Genomic DNA, 27,447 nt, shown 5'->3' on the forward strand with positions numbered 1-27,447 from the left:
AGTCCAGAGCAGAGAGAGCACACACATGCCTGCCAGTCACAGCCACAGCCCAGAGCAGAGAGAGCACACGCCTGCCAATCACAGCCACAGACCAGAGCAGAGAGAGCACACACACGCCTGCCAGTGCTCAGCTCACTTTCTCCTTTTTCATACAGTACAGGACCCAACCCCAGAGAATGGTGCGGCTTACTGCTAGGCTGTCTTCCCACATCACCTCCAGTCATGCCCACAGACCATCATAATCTAGACAATCAATCTGGAAAGAGCCCTCCCATGTGATCCTAGATCACATCAAGTTTACAATTAAAACTGACCATCACAAGGCTTCCTCTCTAAAAGTCACACATGGTGGGGGCTAAAGTTTCAGTGTGTAAAATTGGAGGAGACAGAATTCACTCTATAACATTCAAGCCAATATTATAGCAATGCTCTTATTTGTAAGTAGCTTAGTGGCTGAGTACTTGACAACCATGATTGCTTGGTTTAATCCTCAGTACAGACAAAACAACTATATTATATTCCAGACCCGTCCAGTAAGGTATCAGGAAGGAAGGATGGCTTTGCATTAGTGATTCTTTTTTTTTTTTTAAAGATTTTATTTTTATTTATTTTATGTGTATGAGTACACTGTAGCTGTACAGATGGCCATGTGTGTGGCTGCTGTTGATCTCAGGACCTCTGCCGGCCCCACTCGCTCCGGTGTAATTTACTGCAGCTGTCTTCAGACGCACCAGAAAAGGGCATTAGATCTCATTACGGGTGGTTGTGAGCCACCATGTGGTTGCTGGAATCCGAACTCAGGACCTTCAGAAGAGCAGTCAGTGCTCTTACCCGCTGAGCCATCTCACCAGCCCACATTAGTGATTCTTATATCTCCACATGGAGTTCCAAACAAAAGCCAAGCCTGAGCCATGCTGCCCACTGTCCTTGCCCCTTAGACTGGTCTGGAGTTGGGGTCTGGGATCTGCATTTTTAAGCACTCCCTTACCTGATTCTGATGAGTAACGAGACTAAGGACAGGTTACTTTCTTGCTGAAGCTAAACAGTCTGCTTTCTCCTGCCCTGAGAATATTCACTTCTGTGGCCAGACCTGAGCTTTATGGCTATAGATTTTAGTACCTTCCTCTTCTTCATGGCACGTCCTTTCAGGGACAGTCCTTCATATACACAGAAAAATGGTATTTAATGGATCGAGATTTCTGGAAACATTGTGTGTGTGTGAGGGGCAGTCAGCAGAAGTCAAGAAGGTGTTTAAAAAGTACAGACTGCCAAAAGAGAGAACAGAAAGTCTAGTGAAAGTCGAAGGAAGAAGTGACCGAGAGAAAAGGTCACAGGGAAGAGTATGGGGCTGTCAGGACGCAATATAACTCAGTAAAAATAGAAGTCAGTGAAAATACATTTTTCTTAATATAAATTTTAAATAACTCTAAACATATTAACAATATTTCAAAATAATATATCATTACTAGTGTTTTCTTAAATGAACATAAATATATAAAGTCTTTTTGTTTGTTTTGTAATTAGTAGAGTTTAAAATCTTGGCTCTTACTGTGGTACAAGCCCAAAATAAGAACAATTTTTAGACATTGGAGTTCATTGTAATAAGACTGTACTTCAGCGACCCTCACATCACCAAATGATTTTACCTCCACCGTAGCTAAGCTGAGAGTTGACAGTTCTGCTGCACCAAGAAATGAATTGTAGGCATGATTTTTTGTTTGTTTGTTTGTTTTTTTAGAGACAGGGTTTTTCTGTGTAGCCCTGGCTGTCCTGGAACTCACTTTTGTAGACCAGGCTGGCCTGGAACTCAGAAATCTGCCTGCCTCTGCCTCCCAAGTGCTGGGATTAAAGGTGTGTGCCACCACCGCCCAGCCTGTAGGCACAATTTTTGGATACAGACTTCCTGCTATGGTCAAAGCTATTTGACTTGAGTGAGTGACTTTATTCTCAGCCCACAGAGAACAGGTTACATTCATTTAAGAAATGGTGTATGTATTAAGATGGTCTATCAATAAAGGCATTCACCAACTGTTTCAATGAACAATGGTTCTGCTTGGAGGGTGGCACAGACACTAGGTGAAGGTAAGAATTTGATTCATTAGCTGTGATAATTTGGAAAAGCATTCATCTCAGAGAAAGAGTAACTTATAAAGTCCTCTTCTTCAAACTTGATACAAGAGTAGTGATGTATTATTTTGAAATATACAGTTCATATGTTTGGAGTTATTTAAAATTTATATTGAGAAAAATGTATTTTCACTATTGCTGTAGACGAGCACCTACATAAGACTTAAATTGATTGATGTTTTATATCAAACAATTTTTATAATACTTATCTTTATTGTTTTAATATAAATTTTAAAGAATATGACAAAAAAAGATATTGTAGGTATTGAAGGGGGATCTCTGGGAGGAGTTGGGGTACAAAAGGAAAACAAGAATGTGATTTAATTCTATTTACTTAAAATATGTTTTTAAATGTTAACAAATTCAGATAAATTGAAATCATGTAACTTTTCTCATCATAATGCAATAAAAGTTAAAAAAAATAATAAAATAAAATTTAAAAAAATATGTCAGTAGAGTACGATGTTATAAAGGGCCTTGCTTTGGACACAGAGAGAGAAGTTAGCACTAACATCTATTGGTGCTCTCACCCTTTCTCGCTCACCCATCTATCCATACTCTCTCTATTCTCTCTTTTAAGGATGCTGTAGCCTCACACCGGCTATAGTTGACAGAGTATTAGGACAGGAAGCCAAAAGAACAGTGTAGCAAAGTGTCTGGTGTGCACAGCACACAGGGAGGGGCAGGAAAGATCTGCTGAGCTCTGCTGGCTTTCAAGTATGCCACTCATCATGAAATTCTCTAGCACCAAAGTAAGAATGACGTATACTCTGCTGGCTGTGGTGGCGCACACCTTTAAATCCCAGCTCTAGAGAGCCAGAGGCAGGTGCATTTCTTGAGTTTGAGGCCGGTCTACAAAGTGAGTTCTAGGACAGCCAGGAATACACAGAAAAACCTTGTCTCATAAAAAAAGAAAACAAAACAAAAAAGAACACCTTTACCACCCAAAAATAAAATAAACTACTGACATCTATCTCTGATGAAAATGGCCACATCCCAGATTCAGCAAACTTTTGAGAGAGCACTGGCGCCTGTAAACATCACTAGTCATGCATGTTAAAATCTCCTTATAGAAACTAAAAGTCAAGCATTTGGATCCTAAATCAAATACCACCTTGACACTTCCTATTTAAGTTGGTTGTATTATTTCTTTCCTTTCTATAAAATAGAAAAACTTCAAAATATGACTGAATTTGCCTATGGAAAAGAAAGGGCTGGGGAGACATCAAAGAGTAGATTAGGAAATGAGTTTTAAAAAATATTCCCATCAATAAGAATCAAGCTTAGTATTTTACTTATTATTTACTTTTTATATATAAAAAGTTAATTAATATCACAAGAAAACCATTTATACATATTTGAGCGAAAACAAAACAGACTTTACCTTATCATTTAGAAGTGGTTTGATCTCTGTGAGTTGAACATCCTGAAGTTCATCCATGAGGTTGGCTCAGAGTAGACTAGTCTCAAGAATAAACCAGTAACTCTGAAACAGAAGAGAAGGAAGACATGCTTAAGCTGGTGTTGGAAACATAACATCATTCATTCAGATACTGGATTTTGCTCCATGTACAGCATGTATTGCACAGAGTAGAGCAGATGCACAGTGGAGGCAGACAGGCTCTTAAATGGCCTGTTGTTCTTCCCCTCTGCTATTCATATCTTTTCACAGCTTTGCACCCCATACCCCAGAGTATGGGGCAGGATCTATGTCCTGCTTTTGACTAACAGAATGAGGGAAATGAGATAGAATGTACATGAGTGCTTTTATGTGGTTACACTACAAAATATTTAAATTTAAACACCTCTCTTGCTGAAAGACATTCTGCCCTGCTAGTTGTATTGAGCCAGCTGGCATGGTATAATAGAGCCATGTGGCAGGGAACTAAGGACAGCTTCCCTTAAGATAGCAAAGAGAGGGGGAAGACAGAAAGAAACTGAGACCCTCGGTTCAATAGTCTCTACAAGAAACTGAATACTGCCAATGATGATGCTGGAAACAGTTTCTTTCCCAGTGGAGACTCAGCTGAGAGGTAACCCTAACTGACGCCTTGTTTGAAGGCTTAGCAAGGGCCCATGACACCTTGAGAGAATAAAGGTGTATTGTTTTAGGTTACTATGTCTGTGGTGATATTTTAAACAAAGAACAACAAATACAATAGCCTTTGCAGTCTGCAGTATATATCTTGGTTCCTAAAGATGGGCAAGAGAACAATATTCTCAGAATTATGCTTCTGGAAGTAACGATGTGGAGAAAGCATTAAGGAAGAACAGCTGAAAGTTAATGATATAGAATAGGATCCTGCACTGGCTGGTTTTGTGTGTCAACTTGACACAAGCTGGAGTTATTACAGAGAAAGGAGCTTCAGTTGAGGAAATGTCTCCATGAGATCCAGCGTAAGGCATTTTCTCAATTAGTGATTAAGCGAGGAGGGCCCATTGTGGGTGGTGCCATCCCTGGGTTCTATAAGAAAGCAAGCTGAGCAAGCCAGGAGAAGCAAGCCAGTAAGTAACATCCCTCCATGGCCTCTGCATCCTGACCTGCTTGAGTTCCAGTCCTGACTTCCTTTGGTGATAAACAGCAATGTGGAAATCTAAGCTGAATAAAACCTTTCCTCCTCAACTTGCTTCTTGGTCATGATGTTTGTGCCGGAATAGAAACCTTGACTAAGACAGACCCTAAATTAGTAATGGAAGGGCAGTGAAAATGAATCAACAACTCCACTGAGGAATCTCAGCGAGATAAGGAGAATGATAGCTGACCTGAGATGACCTTGATACTTGATATTCACACTCACATATAATCACCCACCCAAACAAATCAGGAATGGCTTATATTACTAATAGAACATAAGAGAAGTGATAAAAAAAAATGTGACTTTTTAGCGTTCTCTTACATGGGCATTTTAGTTTCTGTGATGTTGAATTTCTATTACCAAGGGAGAAAACTAGTATATTGTTAGGTCACACACAGACCCCTGGAGGTCCACGTGGAGGAATCAACACACCAGTACTAACCTCCTAGCCATGTGAGTGATCTTGCAAATGAATCCTAAAGCCTCAGTCAAAGCTTAGATGTCTAAGCCATAGAAACACCTGACTGCAACCACATGAGACATTAGCCAAACTGTTTTGCCAAGGCATTCTGACTTCCTGACCCACAGGAACTATAAAAGATAATAAGCAATTTTTGTTTTGAAAGGCTATGTTCTACAGCAATAGGGAGCTAGTAAGAGGGACCACACTGTGGAGTTCAAAGAAAGGAAGGTGGCTGAGGGAGATAAGGTAACTAACCAACCAGAAAGTCTTCCTTCATCCCACCATACAGCCTTGGATAGACGGTAAGCACTGGATCCCGCAGGCACAGGATTCTCCCCCTGTGGAGAAAGCACGACACTTTCTTCCTTCTTTCTTGTCCCTGAACCTATCAGACCAGGAAAAATCCTAACTCGATGGTTTTGAGTTGTGGCCATTCATCACCACTTACCGGAGAGCTACTGGGCAAAGCACTAGGAAAGATCAGACAGTGTCTCTTCCTCCTAGGAGTTTACAAAACAGCAGAGATGACTATAGTCTCTAAAATGATAAGTAAAAAGAATAGACAAGAGTTCCAAGTGGGAACAATTGCTTCTAAGCTGTGAGAACTAAGACAACCTTCAAGAGAGACTGGTGTGCACTCGACAGATGATGGAACTGGACCCCGATTAGACCCACTGTGGACAGAAGTGATGCTCAAACCCACTGTGGATAGAAGTAATGCTCAAAATGATTTACTACATCTATCCTACTAAAGCTCATGGCTTCCCATGCAGCCCACTACAGGGTATCTGCTGCTGTTCCTAAGGCGTACATGGCTAGCTGGTGACATGGTTGCTGCCTCTGTCTAGCATGACAAGAGGCACTGAGCTCAAGAAACGGAAACTCGCCGGGCGGTAGTGGCGCACGCCTTTAATCCCAGCACTTGGGAGGCAGAGGCAGGCGGATTTCTGAGTTCGAGGCCAGCCTGTTCTACAGAGTGAGTTCCAGGACAGCCAGGGCTACACAGAAAAACCCTGTCTCAGAAAAAAAAAAGGAAACCGAAACTCAAAGCTCAGAAGGTATAAGTAATTTTCTAGCATGTATGCAGCCCTGCGTTCAATCTCCATCTTTGAAAAAAAAAAAAAGCCTGAGAATTATTCATTCATTTTGTGTTTATTAATCATACAATATGACCATTCAGACCACGTGAAAATAATAGAATAACAAAAAGATACTTTAATTACAGTTCTTCCATCTAAGGTTAACCATTCACCACCACAAGCAAGGCAGAGGCAAGAGGATCAAAAGTTTTTGTTTTTGTTTTTGTTTTTTTTTTCAGACAGGGTTTCTCTGTATAGCCCTGGCTGTCCTGGAACTCACTCTGTAGACCAGGCTGGCCTCGAACTCAGAAATCCATCTACCTCTGCCTCCCAAGTACTGGGATTAAAGGTGTGCACCACCACCACCCGGCAGGATGGGAAGTTTGATGCCATCCTGGGCTACATAGGAAGAACCTGTCTCAAAACACAAATTTTAGTTTATTCCCATGATGTTCTTTTTTCTCATATAAAATGATGATATCCTGGCACTGTCTTTTTCCATACCACCTACTTTATTTACCAGTTCAATTCATTCACAAGAAAGTAGCATAGACTCTACTGTGGATGTGTCAGGCCTCAGGTCCAAAGTCAAGACAGCCACTTAGTGCACCCTAAGACAGGGTTTCAAATAGCCCAGGCTAACCTGAAGCCTGGTATGTATCTGAGACTGTCCTTGAACTACTGATCTTCCTGCTTCTGAATGGTGGGACTGCACGCAGGTGTCACCATGCCCAACCATCTCCTGTTTCTATGATAAAAGAAAATGAGATGACTGTGCCAGTATACACTCAAGATGCAAACTACAGAAGACTGTCCCCTAGAGGGACAGACTAAGGAAGGAAGGCCAGGGGCTGGAGAGATGGCTCAGTGGTTAGGGGTACTGGCTGCTCTTCCCAAGGTCCTGAGTTCAATTCCCAGCAACCACATGGTGGCTCACAACCATCCGTAGTGAGATCTGGTGCTCTCTTCAGCGGTGTCTGAAGACAGCTACAGTGTATTTAGATTAAATAAATAAATAAATAAATAAATAAATAAATAAATAAATAAAAGGAAGGCCAGAGCTGTCTCAGGATTGTTTAGAAATTGGCCAGAAGACAGGAGCGTTTACCTTCCACATATGAAGGGATGCAGTGAATTCTTTTTTTTTTCCTTAGTTCCTGCCATCTTGAGCCCTTACCAGTGAGCAGTTTCATAATATCTATGAGAAAAGGAAGATCACATGGTGGAAAACTCCATCTCCAGATCCCTCAGCTACAACAGACTGGCTCCCTCCTGGGGATGTGGCCTGCAGTTCCGGCATCTGCTGCCAGGTCCCATCCTGGCACAAAGAGGTACTGATATTTTTAAAGGCTGGGAAAGCTTTCGTAAGCTTCAGTAGACAATAAATGTCTGCCCTCTTTCCTAGTCTTGAGAAGAAGTATAAAGAGTGCATTTTTACAATCACCCTTCGACTGAAGGAGCAGGAAAGGGCAAGGTAGGCACCAACTCCATGCCAGGAATTCTCTCACATCAATCTCCCAGGAAGACATCTTCATTTACTATATGGACAAGAAACTTAGGGTTGGACCCATTTTCTGAAATTCTACATGTAAGGGATTAGAAAATGACTTAATTTTTTTCTGTTTCCACTATACCACAATATCTATACCAGCCCCACCAGCTGGTTATGGGAACCTGGACCAGTTCCTTCCTCCCCACCCACACAGTGGCACCCTAGGAGACAAATTTGATGGAAGCCTAAAGCAATCCTATACATATCAACAATGACTCAGACCCCTTGGAAATGCAGGTTTGAGTCATCACTCCTGGATAAGAACTCATTCTTTCAGGAGCTAATTAAGGCAAGGAGAATATGAAATAAGTAAAGAATTAAATTCCAGCTATTTCTTGGCAGCCTGTTTTAAAAACAAGGGCTACTTCTCACTTCTTAAAATAGTGTACTTCAAACTTTATGTACATTCTCCTCGGGCTTTTATCAGTGTTGAGGGATAACACCGAGCATGTGATCCATCACTAAGGAATGGAGATCAACTGAGATGAGAGGATGATCACTGACAGCATCTTTAACAGAGATGGAACAGAGACTCTATTATTTCATCCTGCTATCTTCCAAAAAGAATACAGTCAGTGTTTTTTATATAATAAACTATATGGATCTTTAAAAAGACTCAACAGGCCAGATCAACCAAAAGAAGTGTTTGGCCCAGCTGAGAGTGGCAGTCTGTCAAGCAGCTGAAATTACAATTGTAAGAATAAAGGAGGGGACTAGGGGTGATGCTTTCAGCGCTAGAGCACCAGCCCAGCACACACAGGGTCTGAGCCTCAGCACCTCTGAGAAATAAACATCATTAAAATAAAATAATGGGAAATTAAAAGTTGTTTTAAAAATGGCACAAAGTCAGGGAAGAAACAGGTTTTTGTCAAAGTTTCTAGTTAAGGGAGATAAAAGAACGATGACCCAAATGCATGGAGATGGAGGAACTGAAAAAGTGCAACAGACATTAATGAACATTTCGGTTTAAGTCAGGAGCCAGAGAGACCTGAGTTCAAGTAAGAGTGAGATTTAGAGAGATGAGTCCACAGATCATCACCAAACTACCGACCCTGGGCTCTTCAGAGGGACAAGAGAGTGATGGAAAGTAGAATCAGTAGGAGATTAAAAAGAAAATGTTCAGAGGCACAGGAGGGAAAGCAGAATCACGGTGCCGAAGCAGTCAAGGGAAAAGAGGTTTACTCCGTAGGGGAGAAGACTGGAGAATGATGGGAAGGGAGGGAGAGGCTGAGAGCTGGAAAGGCTTCATCTTCTGGCAGGGACCATTAATAGTGTCAAAACCTAGGAAGTTCTGTGGCCTTAGTACAGCCAAGTACAGACTAGGGTCATGGGTCATGAAGCCCGTGACCCATGCCATGCAAGACTTCTGTGACAATCCCTACCTTTGCTCCCACCCCACCCACCTAAAATAGCAGCAGCCTAAATAGGATGCCATGGAAGAGAACTCTTAAAAACTGTGATAGGATGCTGAAGTGTCATTATGCACAATAGATGGCTTCTAGTACCAGGGTGGGAAGGGAAGGACTCAGCTCCATTTAAGGGGCAAGCCACTGACAATTTGACCACATTCCACTGTATATATAGGCATCACGAATTGGACTAGTTTTTTAATTGGGGTAAAGTTAGAATGGTGTGTGTGTGGGGGGTTATGAACAGGGAAGGACTGGAAAGTAAATATGATAGGGATGTATGATGTGAAATCCCCAAAGAATCAAAAAAAAAAAAAAAAGTCGGGAGGGAGAAAAAAACCTATGAAGAATAAGGCATGCTATAATATGAACACTAAAGAGACTGAGGTAAGAGGGTGCTCTGAGTTCAAGATCAGCTGAGACTACATAAATATGCTGTCTCAAAAACATCTGGGCTGGAGAGATGGCTCAGTGGTTAAGAGCACTGACTGCTCTTCCAGGGATCCTGAGTTCGATTCCTAGCAATCCTTTGTAATGAGATCTGATGGCCTCTTCTGGTGTATCTGAAGACAGCAACAATGTACTCACACATATATAAAACAAACAAACATAAAAACCAAAATCATCTAGGAAAAATGAAGTTCAGTAACCTGTGCTGAAAAGCCCTGGACTGTGTAGATCATCTTTCTAAATTTGGAAAATGCTGTTTCTACATTGAAGTGCAAGAAAAAATGTTACTGAGAGGTGGGGAGAGACAACAGTCTTTCTTGATACACACAGAACACTAGACGGATCTTTAAAAAGCATTAAGACCTGGGATTTTTAAGAAGTTTGGCAAACCTCTGAATAGAAAACACAGAAAAGCACAGAAGCTCCGCTGAAGTGTTGGTGAGGCTGTTGTGTCTCTGCAGAACACATCAGTCTAACAGTGCAGAGACAGGAGTATAGCTCAGTAGTAGTACGCTTATCTAGCATGTGTGAGGCACCAGGTTCCATTTCTACCATCACAAGAAATAAAGTCCAGTGATGCAGAATGCAAGCCTTTGTCCAGTCAGAATGTAAAAGGCTGGAGATGCTTGGACCCTTCCAGTGCTAGAAAGAGTCCATAAGAACTTGAGGAGTGTATTCTAGATGTAGGCAGGCCCATAAAGGGCTAAGTGACACTGGGCACTTTCAATTTCTGTAAAGGGAAAAGTTAGGCAGAATGATCTTTTTGGCTCCTGGGCAGGAATGACATTCTGAATTCTCTATAAATGTACTTCATACTTTCCTCAGGCCAACCAGCTAGCAACCTAATAAGAATCAAGAACTTGGTAAAGGTCACTCAGCAGATTAGCAGATATTTGGTTTGACCCTAAGGAACATAGGAGTCTGCACTGTGAAATTTCTAGTACTTAAAAACATTTTTAAAAAAAGCGTGAGACACTGGATTTCATTTCTGGAATTTGTTTGTTTGATTGTTTGTTTGTTTTTATTTTTTTGTTTTTTCGAGACAGGCTCTGAGTAGCCCTGGCTGTCCTGGAACTCACTCTGTAGACCAGGCTGGCCTCGAACTCAGAAATCCATCTGCCTCTGCCTCCCAACTGCTGGGATTAAAGGCGTGCGCCGCCGCCACCACCCGACTTAAAAAAGCAGTAATAAAATACTGTTTTGTTTCATAGCTTTCTCCCATGACCAAGGTAATTTGTTATCTTTGCTTTGTCTGGACATACTGACACCAAGGTACTCATTGGTATTCTAGGGGCAAAGTCCACCACTTTTGGTCTTGGAATGAATGCAGACAGATTACCAAAACAGAAATGAAGGCAGCAAACAAGAGGCACACTAAGGGGGAATGAGCCGGAAGAGGTCAGCTGCGGCTAGTCCTGAAACATTTCCAGCTAAGAGACAGGAGCACCCAGGGATTGGGTAGAGTCAGGATAGCATGCAGACTCATATATATTCATTCTTTCTCTCTCTCCTCTCCTTCCTCTCTCTCTTCCTCCCTCCCTCCCTCTCCTAACAGTTCATTGATTATCGCTAACAGTTCATTGATTGATCATTGATTATGAAAAATAGAGGTACTGGCATCCTAGCTACAATGGAGATGAAAAACCTGAGACTTAAGAAGACAAACAGACAAACCACTAATAAATGGCTCAGGTGGAACTGAAACTCAAGTTTTCTAGCAGCAAATGTTGACATTATGCTCAGTCTCATACACTGCCTCACTAATGATTTTAGACAAAGACAGCGTCTGGTGTAGGGGGAATATGTTCTGTGTATTACCATGTTTAGTAATATCCCAGACATTTACAACTAGATGGCTATAACACCCTCCTCCAACAGTTCTAACCATCAAAACTGCCTCAAAAAAATGCCAAATAACCTCTGTAGGACATTAATCATCAGTTTAAAGAACTGCCGAAGTTTTACTAGCTTAAAATCCTATCAAGTTTCACCAATGATATTTCTATGTGAGTTCCACCTTACCAAGAAGAGAGATGGCCACTAGGGGCTGTCTTCCACTGTATCTAGTGCTTGGAACATAGCATTGGAGCTAAAAGAAGCTTCCCCAGGGCAGAGGCGAGACAACTAAGGGCTAGGATGGCCAGGAGATTCCCTAAGAGTGAGAATGGCGGATCCTGAAAGGATATGCTTGACTAACCGCAAAGCAGGAGGGGACAAATGAGGACATGCAAGGTAAGATAAAAATCACACAAAACACAGCGCTGTAGCTTTGAGAGAGACAGGCTACAAAGGAACCCGAGTCAGAAAAAAAGGGGCACACAACCACTTCTTTTTGCATGGACAACACTGATGGTTTCTAAGAAGAAGGACATGGAAGCTTAGCTTTACCAACTGTTTGGAAGTTGGTCATCTTTGCCCGGTGTGGATAATCCTTTAATCTCACCACTGGAAAGGCAAAGGCAGACGGATTGATGTCAGTTTGCTGCCAGCTTTGTTTTTATAGTGAGTTCAAGCTAGCCACAACTACATAGAGAATCTGTGTACAAACAAACAAACAAAAACAACAACAGAACAAAACCCAAAGAATAAACACTAACTTCACCCCTCAATGCCATCTCCACAGCTCCATGAAGATCCTGCACCAGCCAGCCTGAGCAGGCTAGAATCTTACTTCAAACACACAACCAGGAAAAGAAGTCCACATGCCCAGATCACATGCCAAAAACACAACAATATGGAAGACAAGATAATGTTTTCCCCAAAACCCAGCACTCCTATAGAAATGCTCTCTAATAAGAATTACCTAGATGAACCCTAGAACACAAGATTTAAAAGAACAATCATAAACATAATTTTAAAAAATTCAAGGGGTTTAAAATGGACATGAGCAAATGCTTCAGTGAACCTAAAGAGGATGAAATAAATTCTTAGTGAAGTCCAAGGAAACACAAGTGCAAGGCTGAACGAAATGATACTCTTCCTGACAATTCAGGATCAGAAAACTGAATTCAGTACATAGATAGGAATACTGAAGCTGCCAGGCCAGTGGTGGCGAAGGCCTTTAATCCCAGCACTTGGGAGGCAGAGGCAGGCAGATTTCTGGGTTTGAGGCCAGCCTGGTCTACAGAGTGAGTTCCAGGATAGCCAGGGCTATGCAGAGAAACCCTGTCTCGAAAAAAAAAAAAATACAAGAAGCTAACATGAGATGGAACTGAAAAATTCAATAGCCCAGTTAGAAAACTCAAGGGAAAGCCTTATCATAGGATGGATGAAGTAGAAGGCAGAGTATCAGGGCTTGAAAATAAAGTACAGGAATTGGACCATTCAAACAAATAAACAACAACAAAATAAAACGAAAACAAAACAAAACAAAAAAACCCACAGAAGTAAGATGCAGGAAATTTGAGACACAATGGAAAGACCAAATCTGCTCTTGCTTTCTTGCCTTTTTGCTCTAGCTCTGTCCTCTCACCACTTCCCCTTTTCTCCCCATTCTTTTCCTCTCTCTCTCTCCATGTGCCCATGGCAGGCCTCTACTCCTCTACTCTCTCTGCCTTTCTCTATCTCTACTACACTCTCAACTCCACTCCCCATGCCCTAAATAAACTATTAAAAAAAAATTTTAAAAAGCCAAATCTTTGAATTATAAGCATAGAAGGAGGGGAAGGAGGAGGAAGAAGATGAAAGAGAAAGATCATCATCATCATCATCATCATCATCATCATCATCATCATCATCTCAGGTCAATGGCATAGACAAGGTCTTCGATAGGATCAGAGAAGAAAACTTCTCCTAGTCAAGGAAAGACATACAAGAGGCCAACAATACCACAGACAGGAGCAGAAAAGAAACCTCATACAGTATAGTATAGTCAAAACTCTAAATATACAGAACAGAGGAAGAGTATTGAAAACTGCAAGAGAAAAACCACAAGTGCGCATCAAAGAACATGCACTAGACTAACGGCTGATGTCTCAATAGAAACTTTAAAAGCTGCAAGAGCCTGGAGCAATGTGCTTGAAATTCCAAAAAAGCACAAATGCCAACCTAGACTACTGTGCCCAGAAAAACTATCTTCTATAATTGAAGGAAAAAGAAAAACTTTCCATAACATGGTCTAAAAGAACTCATGTCCACCACAGCAGCTCTACTGAGAATACTGGAAACAATACTCTAGGGTGGAAAGGGGGGGTCAGCATAGCCAAGAGACCACAGAAAGGAAACAAATGAAGCATGACCACTGAAACATAAAACAGGACTAGGAACACAAACAGCAAAACAACAACATAATGGCAGCCAACACACACCTGTCAATAACTTTATATATTAGTAGCCTCAATTCTCCAATAAAAAAATAGATAAGCCAGGGGGTGGTGGCACACGCCTTTAATCCCAGCACTTGGGAGGCAGAGGCAGGCAGATTTCTGAGTTCAAGGCCAGCCTGGTCTACAGAGTGAGTTCCAGGACAGCCAGAGCTACACAGAGAAACCCTGTCTCGAAAAACAAAAACAACAACAACAAAAAAGATTAAATATAGCTCTTTTCCTCACCAACAAAGTTTCTTTTTATAACATATGGGAAACATGGAAACTATGTGAGAAATCTACAGCTGGAGAGATAGCTTAGTGGTTAAGAACACTGGCTGTTCTTCCTTTGGACCCCAGTTTAATTCTCAGCACCTACACAGCAGCTTACAGTGGCCCGTAACTCCAGCTCCAGTAAATCCAGCAGCACTCTTTTTTTTTTAATGTTTAAATTTTAATTTTTTAACATTTTACTTTTATTTACGCATATGCATGTGTTAGCATGCACATGTACTTGCAGGTGCCTCTGGATGCCAGAAGAGAGCACTGAATCTCCAGGAACTGAGTTCTAGGCAGTTGTGAGCTGCCTGATGTGGGTTCAAGAATGGAATTCAGGTCCTCTGCAAAAGCAAGCAGTTGCTATTAACTAACTACTGAGCTGCTTCTTCAGTTCCTTAAATAAATCTTTAAAAAAAAATTTAAAAATTAAAAAAGAAAAGGAAGGAAAGGAAAGGAAATCTGGTGGCTATAGTGGCACAGGCCTTTTCCCAGCAGACACAGTAAATCTCTGAGTTCAAAGCCAGCATTCAGTGAGACTCAGTCTCAGAAGACAAACAAAATAAACCAACTAACCAGATAGAGAAATAAATCCACAACTGGTTGAAATGCAGACAACAACTGACTGTGCGGTACTCAACCCAGTAATACATCTACAATCCAACTCCTACACTCAAGACTCAAGGAACATCACCAAAGAGGGGGACAGAGAGACTAAGAGCCAGACAGCCAGGATACCTGCTGCTACAAAGTATCTTTTAGACATGCCAGGGAAGGGACACCCATGAAATCCCAATGATATGTTGTCTCAACAACACAAGTGTGAGTATGCTTGGCCCAGGGAGTGGCACTATTAGGAGGTGTGACCTTTTTAGAGTAGGTGTGGCCTTGTTGGAGGAAGTATGTCACTGTGGGGATGGGCTTTGAGACTCTCCTTCTAGCTGCCTGAGGACAGTCTGCTCCTGGTTTCCTCTGGATGAAGACACAGAACTCTCAGTTCCTCCAATAAGTACAATGGCTGCCTGGACTCTGCCATGCTTCCTGGCATGATGATAACAGACTGAACCTTAGGACCTGTAAGCCAGTCCCAATTAATTGTTGTCCTTTATAAAAGTTGCCTTGGCCACGGTGTCTCTTCACAGCAGTAAAACCTTAAGACACCAAGGCTACAAAGAGAAACTCTGTCTCAAATAAAAAACAAAAAAAACCTCCAAAACAAAAAACAAAACAAAACAAAAACCTTAAGACAACATGAGTAATGACAACAGTAGCTGACATGTCAGATGGGGGAAATTTCACAAGACCCACATTAGATGAAGAGCTACAGGAAATCAATGGCTGCTGAGGGAGAAACATACAGTTTTCTCTAGGGACAAACTCCCTAATAAGTTATTCAATCCAAAATAATCAGCCCTAAACACACATATATGTAATATGGGCAACACTAAATGGACTAACCAGATTGTATGTATATATTTATAGATATAATACATTGTTATTATTATTATTACTATTATTATTGAAGAGAACAAATTTTAGAAGGAGTTGTGAGAAGAAACATGAGCTGGAGGAAGAAGAACAAGTGGACATTATGTAAATACAATACTAGTATATGAAATTCTCATAAATTTAAATATTTAAGTTAATAAAATCCTTGTTAATATTGTTTACAGTTTTCTTAGCTATAGTTGGACCTGAGAGCTTTAAAGAATGTCAATACATGGCCTCAATCCAAAAGATCATTTTAATTGTTTGGGACAGGGCTTAGGCATTTTTTTTAAAATGGTCTTTGGGTAATTCTTAACCAGGGCTAAGAAGCACTGGTCTTCAGCAGTGTTCCCTTCCTCCAATAAGGGGAGAGACACAGAAAAGTTAAGTGATGTGACTAGGTTCATGCACTTGAATGTGTATGGGGTTAAGTAAGACCACTGTTTAGACACCAAGCCCAAATTCTGAAAGATATTCCAGGACACTGGGCTACAATCCATACTTCCATCTATAAGAAACACAATTATGTGATGACTTGGCTCTTAAGTTCTGTCAGGCTTAAAGCCTGAATTAATCTAATCACGAAACCATTGACTTAAGCATCCTCCCAAGTATCCAGGATAATGGATGTTGGTTTCACTGCTGTCTCCTGGGGGCCGTTAAGAAAGCAAAGGATCTCGAGAGACACAGCCTGAGAAGCCAAATAAACAAACCACAGAACAAGCAGGCCTTTTGAAACCTAGCTCACAGATTATTCCTACACAAATGAAAATCTGGGCATCTCGCTACAAGGAGAAATAGTTTCAGAAGCTGCCTTCCTTCCTACATAAGCGAAAGAGGGAGTGAGGGTCAAAGCTGTTGAGGTATACCCATAGATCTTCATTCTAACAGGAAATCCGCTTGCTTCTCCTTGGCCCTGGATAAGGTCAACCACACCCCTCATAACAGACCCACCCTTTTGCTGTGTCATTCTTGGGCTCTGGCAGCAGGTGGGAAATAGACTTGTGAGACTGCCAAGTTGGAAATCTGAGTCTGCTCTATGTGCTCATTGTATTCATCCCAGCGTCTTGATACAGATAACTGCTAGGACAGAGCAATCCCCACGGACAGATCTTGTTAATTACAGACTCCCAACCAACAGGAAGCTTTCTAACATAGGGTTTATCTAAGCAGCTCTAGCCAGAGGCACACCCTTCTGCCTTCCACTCTTGAAGGACGAAGCTCAAGACATTAGGGAAGCTACTGTTGGCAAGGCCTGGTATGGAGCTTGGAAGAGCTCCGGGTTCCTACCAGCTAAAGGCAGAATCCCTGAAAACAAATCGTTCCTTTCTACAGTCTGAATGGACAAACAAGGGCAAACAAAAGCCCTGAAGGCAGGACTTGGTGTTCATACCCGCCAGTTACTGAGTCCCTATGTCAGGTACCAGAATAAACACTTTATCCATTCATTATTTTATGTTATGTTCTGACACTTATAAGCTAAGTAGTATAACAGCCCCCCCGCCCCCGTCCCCTGACAGATGAAGAAACTGAGGCACAGCTTGGTTTTGTAATTTGACAAAGGCCATGCAGTTAGCAAGCAGCAGAGCAAGGATTTGAACATTAGCATCCAGATCTTGAACAAGTCTCTATAAACAATTTTTCCTGTTTGATGCCAACTGATCATTAATTCTTTTTCATTTTTTCAGGTTTGGTTTCTGTGGTGGTTTGGATGAAAATGGCTCCCATGGACTCATATATCTGAATACTTGGTCCCCCTTGGTGGAACTGTTTGGGAAAGATCACACGGGGTATAACCTTGTTGGAGAAGGCATGTCATTGGGGCTTGGAGGTTACAAAAGGCAACATTGTTGTAAGCTCTCTCTGCCTCTAGGTTGTGACTCAGGATGTGAACTCCCAGCTGCTGGTCTAGCACCATGCCTGCCTGACTGCTGCCATGCTCCCTGCCATGATGGTCATAGACTCTAACCCTCTGAAACTGTAAGACCCAAATAAACTCTTCCTTTTATAAGTTGTCTTGCTCAATGGTGTCTTTTCACAGCAATGGAAAAGTAACTAAGACATTTCTTTTTTCTTTCTTTCTTTCTTTCTTTCTTTCTTTCTTTTTTTTTTCCGAGATAGGGTTACTCTGTATAGCCCTGGCTCTCCTGGAACTCACTCTGTAGACCAGGCTGGCCTGGAACTGAAAAATCCGCCTGCCTTTGCCTCCTGAGTGCTGGGATTAAAGGCGTGCGCCACCACTGCCCGGCAAGACATTTCTAAAGTCTATTACAAATTTCATGATCAGCAAATTTTGAAAACAGAAAAGCAATATATAACATTTTGACTATGATTACAAAGAACATGCCAACACCTGTCTGGGGTTGCTGGAAAAGCAATCTACCTGTAGGATATCTAAGGTATTAAGTTATGTTCTGGTCCACACAGGTTCACACCATCTCCACACAGTGACTAAAGCAGCAGCACCTTCTAAGGCTGAAGACTGTCAGGAGGAGCTCTGCCCCACCCCCACCCCAGCTTCTTGACTGGAAAAAATAATAATAACCTGATCTCTCTATGCTCTCTGCCAAGTTTTAGAGAATAATGTACAATGTCCCTACCACTAAGCTCTTATAATTTTTTTTAAAAAAAAAGGCACTCATTTTTCTTTTTTGATATTGGATATCAAAATTAGGTTCTCCTGCTAGACAAGGACTCTACCAGGCTCATTCACTGTTTTTTGTTCCTTTGTTTTTGTTTTGTTTTGTGTTGTTTTCAATACAGGGTTTCTATATGTAGCCCTGGCCATCCTAGAATCATTCTGTAGAGTCTGGCCTTGAACCCAGAGATTTGCCTGCCTCGGCCTCCTGAGTCAGGGACTAAAGGCGTGCTCACCACCATGCTCAGCAGGCTCATTCACTTTTAACCAGGAACTGAAACCCAAGGTATAAAAATGTAGAAGCACCATAAAGATAAAGCTGTCACTTCTAACAAACTGTTTTAAACAAATGCCACTTCTTGAAAAAATTATCACAATTATTATTTAATAAGAAGCTGACATTATTTAAAATCTTAACCTATAATTGGAATTGGGGAAGCAATTTCATAATGTTTATAATCTACTTATTATTTTCCTTATCCTAATTTATTGGATTTATAAGGTTGCCAGCCATCATACTGACAGTTCCCACAAATGACAGCTATTTCCCTAAAAGTTAAAACCGCATCTTTCCTAAGATACTACAAAATATATACTGAAAGGTCTTAATGAGTCACCAGATGAAGTATAAAGAATGGTTGTATTAGGAACTGAATCCTTATAACTGAAAAATTCAGACTGTAGACTATGGGCATTAGTTGATAAAATTACAGTCAAAGCTTGGGGGAACCACTCTACACTTAGGAAGTTAATATACTTAAAATTTTATGAGTGTGTGTGTGTGTGTGTGTGTGTGTGTGTGTGTGTGAGATAGCAAGCATATGGAGGTCAGAAGATAACTCTGTGGAGTCAGTCTCTCCTTCCACTATTATATGTGACCCAGGAATCAAACTCAGATCATTATCTTTGCAATGTGAGCTTTTACCCGCTAAGCCATCTTGTCGGCCCCAGACAACTAATCTTAGTTTGCTATATTAAGTCTGTTGGAAAGACAAAAAGTAACACCTACACATAAATAGGAAGGCTAACAGCTCCATACTACACAGCCCCATATTAGGGTTAATAACATAGCGTACTCAGTACTATAATTAATGTTTACACGGAATACAACTCTGCCTGCAAATAAGGCACATTTCCTTCAGAGTGCACCCCTAGAGCTAGCAACAATAAATATTTACTTAGGACTAATAACATGTCTAACTCTTTCTGGTGTTATAAGAAACAGAACTCTTCCAAAAGAGAATAACATTCTGCGGGTGGGAGGCAAGAGATCAAACTTGGAGCATGGGCTCTGCTACTGAGTTATACACCCATTCAAAGCAGTTCACTTTTCTCCTTGATATATCCTCCATATGCCAGTTAATCTTATAGGAATAAATACGAAAGGAAAGTAATGGCAAAATTATAGGTCACTGTTATAAATACAATGAAATTAAGCACTATATCTAAAGGTTTTTTTTCCCCCATTTAAGAAAGTAAACCCTGTAAAAAAAAAAAAGAAAGAAAGAAAGAAAGAAAGAAAGAAAGTAAACCCTGGCGGGGACAGCAATAACACACACCTTTAATCCCAGCAGATCTGAGTTCCAGGCCAGCCTGGTCTACAAAGCAAGTTCCAATACAGCTAGGGCTACACAGAGAAACCCTGTCTCAGAAACCAAACCAAACCAAACCAAACCAAGCCAAACCAAAAAGCCCTGAAACCTATAAATATGTGCTCTCAATCTGGGCAAGCTTTTGTGTGCTGTTTTCAAGTAGCCTGGTTCTTAAAAGGAGAAAGAGAATTCCTCAGAATAGATAATACCTTTTCTGCATTAATCCTACTGTGGACTTAAGAGGGCCCTTCCCCTCCCTAGTGCACCCTTCTGAGATGGTCTCAAGTAGTCCAGGTTGGCCTCAAACTTGCTATACAGGCAAGAATACCTTCAGCTCTTGATCCTCCCGAGTCCTTCCTGAGGAATTGTTTCCTTTCTTCTTGCTTATCCAGGCTTGTCACCCTCACCACGAAGCCCAGCAAACAACAAACAACCAAACAAAACAACACCTCTCTTTCCTGCTGTCCCCACTTCTTGCCAGGCTTTGGCCATCCATCATTATGAGTCAAGCAGAGCGAAAGGCCCTGCTCCTGGGAAGCTCGCATGGGATGCTGCTACCTGGAGTTATTATCTGCATAGCCACATCACCAGACTCCAAGTTTTAGCAAAGGCTTTGTGTTTCTAGAAGCTACCAGCATCTGTCATACAGCACACACCAAACATGTTTGTTGTTTGACTAGATCATCTTAGCAAGTGCTTTTCAAAATCCATAAACATTTTAGTATGAATCTTCAAGATGGACTCATCTTCTTTGCTTTTAAAAGCACAAAGGCGGGCTGGTGAGATGGCTCAGCGGGTAAGAGCACTGACTACTCTTCTGAAGGTCCTGAGTTCGGATCCCAGCAACCACATGGTGGCTCACAACCATCCGTAATGAGATCGGACGCCCTCTTCTGGTGCATCTGAAGACAGCTAAATTACACGAAGACATGCAGTAAATTACACCAGAGTGAGCCTGGCCACAGCAAGCGAGGCCGGCAGAGGTCCTGAGTTCAACAGCAGCCACACACACGGTGGCTCATGGCCATCTGTACAGCTACAGTGTACTCATACACATAAAATAAATAAAATTTAAAAAAAAAAGCACAAAGGCAATATACATACAGTATAAAAATAACACACAAACATACAAAGGTATAAATTTTAAAACTCAATTCTCCAGGCTCTTACATCCCATTTTTTGAAATGACTACTATGATGTTATATGTATTATTCCAGAACTGACCCATGCCAGTAACACACATAATTTGTCTGTCTGTCTGTCTGTCTTCCTCTATCCTCCCCTCTTTCCATCCCTCCCACTCTGGAACAATTTCTTTGACATTTCCTGACTAGCTTTTCAACATTCTTGTCTAGTGGCTCTCAAAAGTGTGGCCCTCAGACTAGAAGAACCAACACAATCTGGTAATGGATTAGAACTGCCAGTTCTCAGGCCCCTCTTAAGACCTCTACTAAATCAGAAACTCTGGAGGGAAGCCAAGCCATGTGCTAATAAGAAGCTGTCTAGTCGACTATGTACAGTAAAAGTTAAGAACTATTGTTCTGATAGAATTACGCCAGGTTTTTTGCTTCTGTTTTTTTTCCCCTCTAGCCATGGCAGACACTGTTACATTGTCTCAGTTTCATCACCCAAACTTCAAAATGCTTCCCTGGCTCTTTCAATTCTGACACTGACAATCTGTCAAGCTCTAAAAATCCTAATTCTCCCCGAAAGTGGTCTCACTGCTGTTGTGCACACCCCTCCTCCTGCCCTCTTCCCCAATTCCCAAACCACACACAATCCCTCGCCCATCGACCCTGACATCATCTCCACACCGGCTTCAGGGGTTATCCTCTCCCTGAAAGATCGGATGCTTCCTAGTGTCTCCTCTACTCCTTGATCTAAATACATACCTGGAATTTTAAAAGTTGCTGGCTAATATCTTCACGAAGAGAAGAAACATTAGTAACTTAACAAAGAAAGAAGGGAAGAAAGAAGGAAGGAAAGAAGTTTCTGGGAATAATCTTCAAGGCTCACTGGCACTATCAGTTTCTCTACCACTGAGCTACCGGCTTAGCCCACACAAATTCTTAATGAATAGAGTCTGGAAAGCCAAGCTGAAGCCCTAGCTCTATGACTTTGGACAAGTTCGGTTCTCAGGAAGCTCAGGAAGCTCAGGAAGCTCAGGAAGCTGTCTACCAAAGTGAGGAGATTAGATCTCAGCTTGTTTTCAGACTGAATATAATTTTATGGTGTTTTCTAAACCGGGTGTGGAGGCACATGCCTATAAACCTGGCACTAGAGAGAGAGGCAGGGGGGTCAGAAGTTGCAGGCCAGCCCAGGACACAAGAGATCCTGTCTAAAAATATGGGGGAAAAAAAAAGGCCAACCCACATTGGAATATCATTTCCTTATATTATCATTTTGCTTTGCTTATAATCTAATGTGACAATTTGCAGATATGCCACAGTTAAACACTGTTCCCTAGTTAGCTAGGAAACTGCTTGAAAAGGAATCCTGTTTTATTCGATAATGAATTTTCCACAATACTCATTACCATGCCTTATACACAATAACAGTTCATGGTAATATCAGGAAATCATTCAAAATAACTCTTTATGAAGCTTTATTAAGGGGGGGCTGGAGAGATGGCTCAGCCGTTAAGAGCACTAACTGCTCCAGAGGTCCTGAGTTCAATTCCCAGCAACCACATGGTGGCTCACAACCATCTGCAAAGAGGATCTGATGCCCTCTTCTGGTGTGTCTGAAGAGAGTGACAGTGAACTCACATACATAAAATAAATAATAAAACAAATCTTTTTTTTTCTTTTTTTAAAGAAGCTTTATGGAGGCTGGAGAGATGGCTCAGCGATTAAGAGCACTGTCTGCTCTTCTGAAGGTCCCGAGTTCAAATCCTAGCAACCACATGGTAGCTCATAACCATCCATAACGAGATCTGACGCCCTCTTCTGGAGTATCTGAAGACAGCTACAGTGTACTTACATATAATAAATAAATAAATATTTAAAAAATAAATAAATAAATAAGCTTTATTAGGGTCTATCAGTGGGGAAGGATGCGCGCCTGGAACCCATAGAATGGTGAACTGACTCTACAAAGTTGTACTCTGATTTCCACATGCACAGCATAGCATGTGTGCCCCAACCAATAAGTAAATAAAAAAGGTTTTTTTGTTTTCGTTTTTTCCCTGTATAGCCCTGGCTGTCCTGGAACTCACTCTGTAGGCCTTGAACTCGGAAATCTGCCTGCCTCTGCCTCCCCAGTGCTGGGATTAAAGGCGTGCACCACCACTGCCCAGCAAAAAATATTTTAAGGAACTTTATTAAGTCAGATGTGGTGGTATGTGCCTGAAATCCTAGTATTCCAGAGGTTGAGGTCAAAAGATCATGAGTTTGAGGATAGACTGGCCTACAAATCGAGGCTCTGCTTAATAATAATAATAATAATAATAATAATAATAATAATAATAATAATATTGAGCTGGTATAACGGCTCAGCTGGTAAAGGCACTCTCCTCTAATCCTGATGACCTCAATTTAACCTCCAAGACCCTCATAGTAGAAGAACTAACTTCTAAAATTGTCCTCTGACTTCTAACAGAGCCCTAATGCATGCATCAGCATAGGCACAGCCACACCCACATATAAATAAATCTATAAGACAAACCAAACATTAGCAGTAACAATGAACAGAGCTTCATTTATGAAAAAAACCTATGTACATGTCTGATGTCCCAAAGGCCCTTCTGAATATTATTAATTTTATTACAAATATTATGTATTGATAGACAATAAAAACTATGATCACCCTGATGTTACCTGGGCTAATAAGCCACACAAAGTAAAAGAATGACAATCGGCATCTCACATGAATTTCAGGGCAGACTAAAATGTCATTAGCCTCAAGCACTCCTACTGCCACATAAAAATAAAAACTCCTCTGTAGGCTGAAGAAGCACATGCCCGCCCCACTGTTAGGGAGACTTCTAGATGCAAGACCATTATCTGCAAACTTTCAAAAACAAAAGGGTGGACTAAGGCTGATACAGGAAAATCATAAGAGAAATCTAAAGGGAGGGACAGCAAAGAGAAACTGCGCAGGGCGAGAGGATCAACAGAATAGCAAGAGAACATCACCCTTTGAGTAATAGCAAGGAACAGCAGGAATTCAGTATTTACCAATGGTCTACCAGGACTCAGGTACTTGAGGGTGCAAAGATGGTGCCTGACCAGGGAGGGGTGGGGTGGGGTGGGGTGGGGTGGGGTGGGGTGGTGACATTACTGAGGATAAGATCCAGCCTGCAGCCTGTTATGTATTATTTAATTCTAGTTAGGAAAATTAAGCAGGGAAGGTGAAAATTTGGAAAAGCCTTTGAAGTGTGGAGGAGGATTTGCTAAGGGAGGAAAAGGCAGTTTGAGCTAGTTATTTTGGGGGCAAAAATCAACACATTTTTATAGCTGTTCATTTGGAACTCAAATCAAAGGAGGTGTCTTAGATTCTGCACCACCGTGTCAACGCTTTCTCTTTTTATCTTAAAGCCTGAAAATGCTCAAGACCAGCTTTGGAGCAGAGCCAGAAAGTCCCCAAAAGAAGTGAGTACTGGCTAAATCTGCTCTGTCACCTCCACAAGTCTAGCCAGCCCAGCCAGCCTAGTCCTGGCATCTAGAAAAGAAATGCTAATTATACCTGGGGGCTGAGGGGGGAGGGGTCCCTGAGGGAGGGGGAGGGGGAGGGGGTTGACGCAGGCGAAGCTTGCTGTGTTCTGTCGGGGAGCCACCAGGGGAGAGCCTCTCTGCTTAAGCCATAAGGCTCCAAGTCTACCTGTGACATGCAGGAGAGCTCTGCAAGGGGAAAAACGGCTTCAAGAAAAAGAAGGGAGAAAGCCCTGGATGGGGAAGCAGTGAGGTACAAAGGTGAGCCAATCTTAATAAAACGTTTAGCGAGATCCCTGGCCCAAATCGAGTATTTGGGAGGGAGCCAGCTCACATTAACATCGCGATTGTTATCACAACAGCACTGCCACCGTACTGACCAGAAGAAAATTCTATTCGTAGCCCACTTTTACGACGTCTAAAGGCAACTCTAAATAAATGACAAGTGTATTCCCCCCAAAATGTAAAGATACAAGATCAAATCCCACCAGCTCTGGCTGTGAAAGCCCTACCACCTCTGAGTTAGAGAGCTGGCCCTGTCACTTGTCAGTTGCATGACCTTGGACGCGGCATTTCACCTCTCCATGCCTCAGTTTCTTGGGCTACAAAGTGGGCTTTACACAAACCGGGGCCCGGGGTCCCACGAGAGAGGGATACCTCCGTGGCTTTGGGAAGAAACCCACAGAAGGCGAGTCCAGGCCCTTGTCAAAACTCTCTGGGCTGTGAGGGGCAGCGGGGTAGGTGGATGTGAGCTCAGCTCGAGGAGCTCCGTGCTCCGCCGTGAGAGGCGGAAAGAGGGTGACAGCCTCAGGGGATCCCAGCGACGGAGGGTGCAGACCTCTGTAGCGAGGCTGGACCCCAACAGGGAACACGCTGCCCCCCGCGGGCTAGGTACCGGCAGGGGCGCGGGAGGCCGGGCTGAACGCGCTAGGCGCGGGGGGCTCAGAGAAGGCCGACCGCGAGGACCCGGGGCTTGCCGCGTGGCCATCAGTCCAAAGCGCAGAGAGGAGCGACACCGGGGCGTACCGCGCGGCGCGCCCTCCGCCCGCTGTGTTAGAGGCGCTCACTCACCTGAAGCGCTAGCGCGGGCCGTCAATCTACAGCAGCAGCAGCAGCAACAGCAGCAGCAGCAAGGAGGGGCGGGGGGGGGGGGAAGGCCCTGCGCAGCGCATGCGCGCTGAGGATGCCGAGGATTGACGCATGCGCCAAGCGCCTGCTTACGCTAGGAACTACAGAAAAGATGGTGGCCAGGCCTGCAGAGTCTAGCAGCGCCATCTTGGCTGTAGTTTTTCTTCTTGCGGTGTCCGGGAGGTTGTTGCTCAGAACTGCCTGGAGGGGATGTGAGATGCTTACTCTGCACCCCGCCCCCCCACCTCTCCCTCATGGTTAAATTATTAGTAAGCCCTTATGGGCCGTGGCATATTTGTTTTAACAAGGTTTAAAGCTGCACTCAAGGTCGTCTGGCACTCCAGAGCCTGAGGGATTCGATTTTCAGGGATCAAAATTCCTAGTCCTCCATCTCTTATAAATGGCAGCCATATCATTTGCTTTCTTGAGTATAACATGAGAGTTAGTTACTCCACAAAAAACGACTGAACATATAAATGACTCAACAATTAAAGATTTTCATTGTTAATTGTGTATGTGTGAGCTTGTGTGTAGGGCAGTGATGTACATATAAATATAGCAGATTCCCACTAGGGCCGGAGCTACAGAATGTCGAGATATGGGAGATTAGACATGAATTCCAGTCCTCTGTAAGAACAGTGCACAATCTAAAACACTAAGTCATCTCTCCAGACTAGAATCAAAATGTGACCTGCATGTGCTGGCAACTTTTATGTCAATTTGCAATAAAGTAGGGTTATTTGGGAAGAGAATCTCAGTTGAGAAAAGGCCCCCAGAAAATTGGACTGTGTAGTGTATTTTCTTAATAATGACTGATATGGGAGTACCCACCTTACTATGGGTAGGTGGTCCTGGAGGGTATAACAAAGCAGGTTGAACAAGCAATGAGAGAAGGAGCTGGGAAACCTCACTCCTCTATGGCACAAGGGTCACCAACACCTTTGGCAGTGGAAAGACCAGTTCACAGGGGTTACATATCAGATATTTATATTTGATTCATAACAGTAGTAAATTACAGTTATGATGTAATGACAAAATAATATTGTGGCTGGGGTTCACCTCCACATGAGGAATTTATATTTCTAAAGGGTTATAGCATTAGGTAGGTTGGCCTGTTACCAGTTTCTGCCATCTTCCCTCAGTGAACTGTTTACCTAGAAGTGTAAGATGAAACAAACCCAGGACAGGCCCAAACCAATCTAATTTTTTTTAAAAGATTTATTATTATATGTAAGTACACTGTAGCTGCCTTTAGACACACCAGGAGAGGGCATCAGATCTCATTACAGATGGTTGCTGAGATTTGAACTCAGGACCTTCAGAAGAGTAGTCAATGCTATTAGCCACTGAGCCATCAGCCACCAGCCCCGGCCTAAGCTAAATGAAGGCAAAACTGGTATTGACAGCTTTTTATTACATGATTTATATTTAATGTTAACACTTACACAGTACTAAACTGCTGCCAGTTTACTCTCAGCACATATTATTGGCTAAATTAGGAAACGTTTCCAATGTTCTACAAATGACACAAAAAACAAGGCCTCCCTCATAAAGCTGTGATAAGCATAAACAATGCTTGGAGCTCAGTACCGTTGAGACAGGCTAACACAAACCACTGGCCTAGAGGCTGCTGTGTACCCAGGAGCCTACGACTCCTGACTTCTAGCTCCTACTTTTTTTTTTTTTCCTTTTTTTGTGCCATGCACACTTTG

General features: G+C 42.3%; 1 protein-coding gene across 1 annotated transcript in view; it reads right to left on the reverse strand.

Annotated features, from left to right (window-relative positions):
• LOC116091823 (protein NDRG3) overlaps nt 1–25,778 on the reverse strand; it is a 70,184-nt gene extending 44,406 nt beyond the window's left edge. The window contains exons 1-2 of the mRNA XM_031373274.1: nt 25,679–25,778; nt 3,512–3,613 (exon numbers count right to left, since the gene is read on the reverse strand). Coding sequence (XP_031229134.1) covers nt 3,512–3,568 — 57 coding nt within the window. The 5' untranslated portion in view covers nt 3,569–3,613; nt 25,679–25,778. The remainder of the gene's footprint in view (nt 1–3,511; nt 3,614–25,678) is intronic.
• Nucleotides 25,779–27,447: the final 1,669 nt, after the last annotated feature.

This window comes from Mastomys coucha, unplaced genomic scaffold, assembly GCF_008632895.1.
Source record: "Mastomys coucha isolate ucsf_1 unplaced genomic scaffold, UCSF_Mcou_1 pScaffold15, whole genome shotgun sequence".
NCBI classification, from domain to species: Eukaryota; Metazoa; Chordata; class Mammalia; order Rodentia; family Muridae; genus Mastomys; species Mastomys coucha.